The sequence below is a fragment of the Peromyscus leucopus genome, chromosome 10 (genome assembly GCF_004664715.2).
Source record: "Peromyscus leucopus breed LL Stock chromosome 10, UCI_PerLeu_2.1, whole genome shotgun sequence".
NCBI lineage: Eukaryota > Metazoa > Chordata > Mammalia > Rodentia > Cricetidae > Peromyscus > Peromyscus leucopus.
The window spans coordinates 60,208-64,182 of NC_051071.1; the positions used below are offsets into that span (position 1 = coordinate 60,208).

At 44.5% G+C, this 3,975-nt stretch overlaps 1 protein-coding gene across 1 annotated transcript; it reads right to left on the reverse strand.

Annotated features, from left to right (window-relative positions):
* Window positions 1–3,156: 3,156 nt before the first annotated feature.
* LOC114702040 (thymosin beta-4-like) lies at window positions 3,157–3,528 on the reverse strand. Its single transcript, XM_037209321.1, has one exon. It carries the CDS (start codon window positions 3,506–3,508, stop codon window positions 3,374–3,376), a length of 135 nt encoding a protein of 44 aa, XP_037065216.1. The 5' UTR covers window positions 3,509–3,528; the 3' UTR covers window positions 3,157–3,373.
* Between the last annotated feature and the right edge of the window lie 447 nt (window positions 3,529–3,975).

Genomic DNA, 3,975 nt, shown 5'->3' on the forward strand with positions numbered 1-3,975 from the left:
GATCATTCTATACCAATGCCTCAACTCTTTGGTGTGTACATCCTTGTGTACCCCAGGAAAATAGTGTGGGACTGCAGTTTAGACAGTGGGTCCTATCTGCTGCAAGGTAATAAACTGTTTTTCTTCACCGGCCAGTGGGCTACACAGGAAACTTGCCCACATGGTGGGCCATGAGCCTTACCGTTCTTGGATTTTTATGCACAAAAGCCTTATCCTGGTTGATGCACTCCAATTAGCAAGAACAGTTAGCAATAAGCAAAGTTACAGAAGGCAAAAGACAAGGTTAGTATATATAGGAACTTTCCCAAACTATGAGCTATGATGGATTGGGTTTTTGTTCTCATTTTGGCAGGTTTTGGGGTCTACATGCTGGGCTCTTAGGTCAGAATGGTACCTTGGTGCCTCTAACATGGTGTCAGTTATGCTAGGGACCTGTTATATACCTGCAAACTGGAAGGGCTGAGTCTTCAGGCCTCATCTCCTGAGTTTCAGCTGAGGTGTGCTCTTGTGGGATATTTGTAAACTGTATAAAGATATATTGCTGTGATTGATGTAATAAAAAGCTGAACAGCCAATAGCTAGGCGGGAATTTAGGGGGGACTTTTGGACAGAGAGGACTCTGGGAAGAAGAAAGGCAGAGTCACTAGCCAGATGTGGAGGAAGTAGGATGGGCAGTATGGAGATGAGGTAACTAGCCTCATGAAAGAATGTAGATTTAAAAATATGGGTTAATTTAAGTTATAAGAACTAGTTAGGAACAAGCCTAAGATAAGGCCGAGCTTTCATTGTTAGGATCCTGCCCTCACTCCTGCACATGGGCAGCTCGGGGTCTTGCATCTTACGTCATCAGAGGGCGCTGACAACTACGTGGCGTGGTCATGCAATCTGCACCTTAAAAACTAGACGCTGACCCCCACCCTCTCTTTTTGCTCTCTGTCTGTTCCCTGCTCTGCTCCCGCCATCTTTCTCTCTCCAGGCCTGGCTCTCCTCTCTCCTATTCCCTCCTTCTAATAAAGCTCTCTGTAACTCTGATAGTTGTGGCCGTAGCTCGAGACTTTTCCGCCAGTAACCAGCGCCATTTACCTTTCATTCATAATTAATAATAAATCTCTGTGTGTCCTTATTTGCAGGCTGGTGGTCCTGACAAGAAAGAACTACTACAGTGTGCGGCTGTACAGTGTCAGCTGGCCCCTACACGCCAGGACAAGGCAGGTCAATGAGACACTGACTGCATGAAGTTGCAGAAGTGGCTACACTGTCTATGGTGGGAAGTCAGGGTGGCTCTCATTTCTAAAGGGGGTGGGAATGGGGACTGACAGATAAGTGCCCTGCAATGATGGGCATGTTCTGTCTGGATGGAGCTCCCCAGGAGCTGGAGTTACAAGAGGTTGTAAGCCACCAGATGTGGGTGCTGGGAACTGAACTTGGGTTTATTGGAAGTGCTCTTAACCACTGAGCATCTCTTTAGACCCTGAGATCTGAAGTCTTCATAGTTCTCAACATTGCACAAAAGTTTAAGTTTAAAGTTTCCTGTCAGAATTAAGGTAAAAAAAAATCTGTGTGTGCTGATTAGTATTTTTGTCAACTTGACACACAGAGTGAGTCATCCAGAAAGAGGGAATATTAACTGAGGGATTTCCTCCATCAGATCGACCTTATAGGCCAGTTTGTGGGGGCATCTTATTGATAAATGATTGATGTGGGAGGGTCTGGACCACTGTGGGCAGTGTCTCCCCTGGGCAGGTGCTCCTGGCAGTATAAGGAAGGTAGTTGAACATGGGTCTCAGAGCAGCTTTCCTCCATGGTTCCTGCCTCTGCTCCTGTTTGAGTTTCTGCCCTGACTACCTTCAGTGGTCAACTGTGAATAATGTGTCAGACAAATAAGCCCTTTCTTTCCCTGGTTGCTTTTGGTCATGTGTTTATTATGGCAGTAGAAAACCAAACCTGGGCACTGTGAATACCTATAATTATATATATGCCCCACAAGTTGCATACTTCCAGTACATAATAAAATAAATGTCCCTGTTCCAAGAGAGCCAAAGCAATACCAAAGCCCAACAGGGTGAACATCACCCTGGCCATCGCCATCCATGCCCAGGATCTCTGCAGTGTTGTGATGCTGATTCTAAGAGGCATGGGCAGCCCTGTTCTTAGGGCCTTGAGATTTGCACCCACACAGCCTCTCTCCTGGGCCAGCTCCACTAGTTGTCCTGGCTCTCAACAGACATTCCATGTTCCTAGCATTTCTAATGACCTGGAGTTCCCCCTGAAGCTTAGGAGTTTACTCTTGTTTTTTTTTTGTTTTTGTTTTATTCAAGACAGGGTTTCTCTGTGTAACAGCCCTGGCTGTCCTGGAACTCACTTTCTAGACCAGGCTGGCCTCGAACTCACAGAGATCTGCCTGCCTCTGCCTCTCGAGTGCTGGGATTAAAGGCGTGAGTCATCACCTCCCTGAAGAAATTTACTCTTGTGACTTCATGCAATGCCCTGGGGAATGCCTGCAGGGACCCTGACCTTGCTACACATTGCCAAGCTTCTCCAACCTTTGAAATCTAGGTAGATGCTTTCATGGTTCAGAAAGTTACATTTTGGGTGCCTGAAAAACAAAAACAACCACAACAAAAAAGAAAAACAAACAAAACGAAACAATAGCTTCATGATAAGCTGTCATGAACTTTTCTCTGCCCAATAGTCCATTATTTTTTAATTCTGTCTCAAGATCTCAAGCCACAGGGAAATATAAATTCCTTTCTTAACATTTTATTTTATTTTGTTTTGTATGTATAAATACTTTGCCTGTATATATGTATGTGCACTACATATGTGCCTGTGCCTGTGGAGGCCAGAAAGAGCACATCAGATCCCTTGGAACTGGAGTTACAGACAGTCGTGAGATGCCATGTGAGTTTTCTGTAAGTGCTCCTAACTACTGGACCATCTGTCTAGCTCCCATCTACATTTTTTTCAGGTTTTAAAACTTTATTTGCATATTAAAAAATTGTGCATTCCAATAATTAAAATCATTTGAACAAAAAAAAATAGCACTCTGATTAAACTGCATTTTATATCCTGTAGGACACCTTGGACCACCTTGAATTTTATTCTGTATTTCACCACCTTCCACCCAGCTTTTTCCTTCACCAACATACAAGTAAGTCTTTTCCCTCCCTGCCAGCCAGACTGACAGATGGGTGGGAGAGGCAGGGGAGGCCTTCCTGGTCAGTAGTTCCGATTCTTTGATGTGAAAGGGGCAGCACGGTCATTTAAACTTGATCCAACCTCTTTGCATCTTACAAAGTTAAACAGCTAAAGAAGTAGAATAAGAAGGCAATGCTTGTGGAATGTACAGCGCGTATTGGTGGCGCTTGCCTCATTACAATTTGCCAGCTTGCTTCTCCTGTTCGATTGTTTCTTTTGAAGGCAGAGGATTTTTCTCTTGCGTTCCTGTCTTCTTCAATTTCGACTTATTGAATTTCTCCATCTCAGCCTTTTCGGGTTTGTCAGACATGGTTGCCAGAAGGAGCCGAGCGAAGTGCGGGAACAAAGGAGAGCCGGATCTGCTCAGAGGCCGCTGCAGATTCCCATCTACATTTTTAACAGCATTCTTCTCTTCTGGCTCCCACTAGAATCACCCATGAAGCTGTGTTCCCAGCATCATTGGGCTTCCCTAGCCTGCATCTCCGAAGATTTCCACATTCTTCTAGACATCTGCTCCAAAGGCTTACAAATCATGCCTTGAGATTTAGTCACAGAAATGATCTCAATTCTTGGGTACCCGTTTTTAGTGTTAGCTTTCCTCATCAGTGTGACACAAATTTCTGACAAACCACTTGAAAGAGGGCAAGATTTATTTTGCCTCATGTTCCAGAGATTTTATTCTGTAGCAGAACATCATGTAGTGTATAAAGAAGAAAGCTGTTTACCTCATGGTGGATAGGAAGGAGATACCACAGACAGACAGACAGACAGATGCAC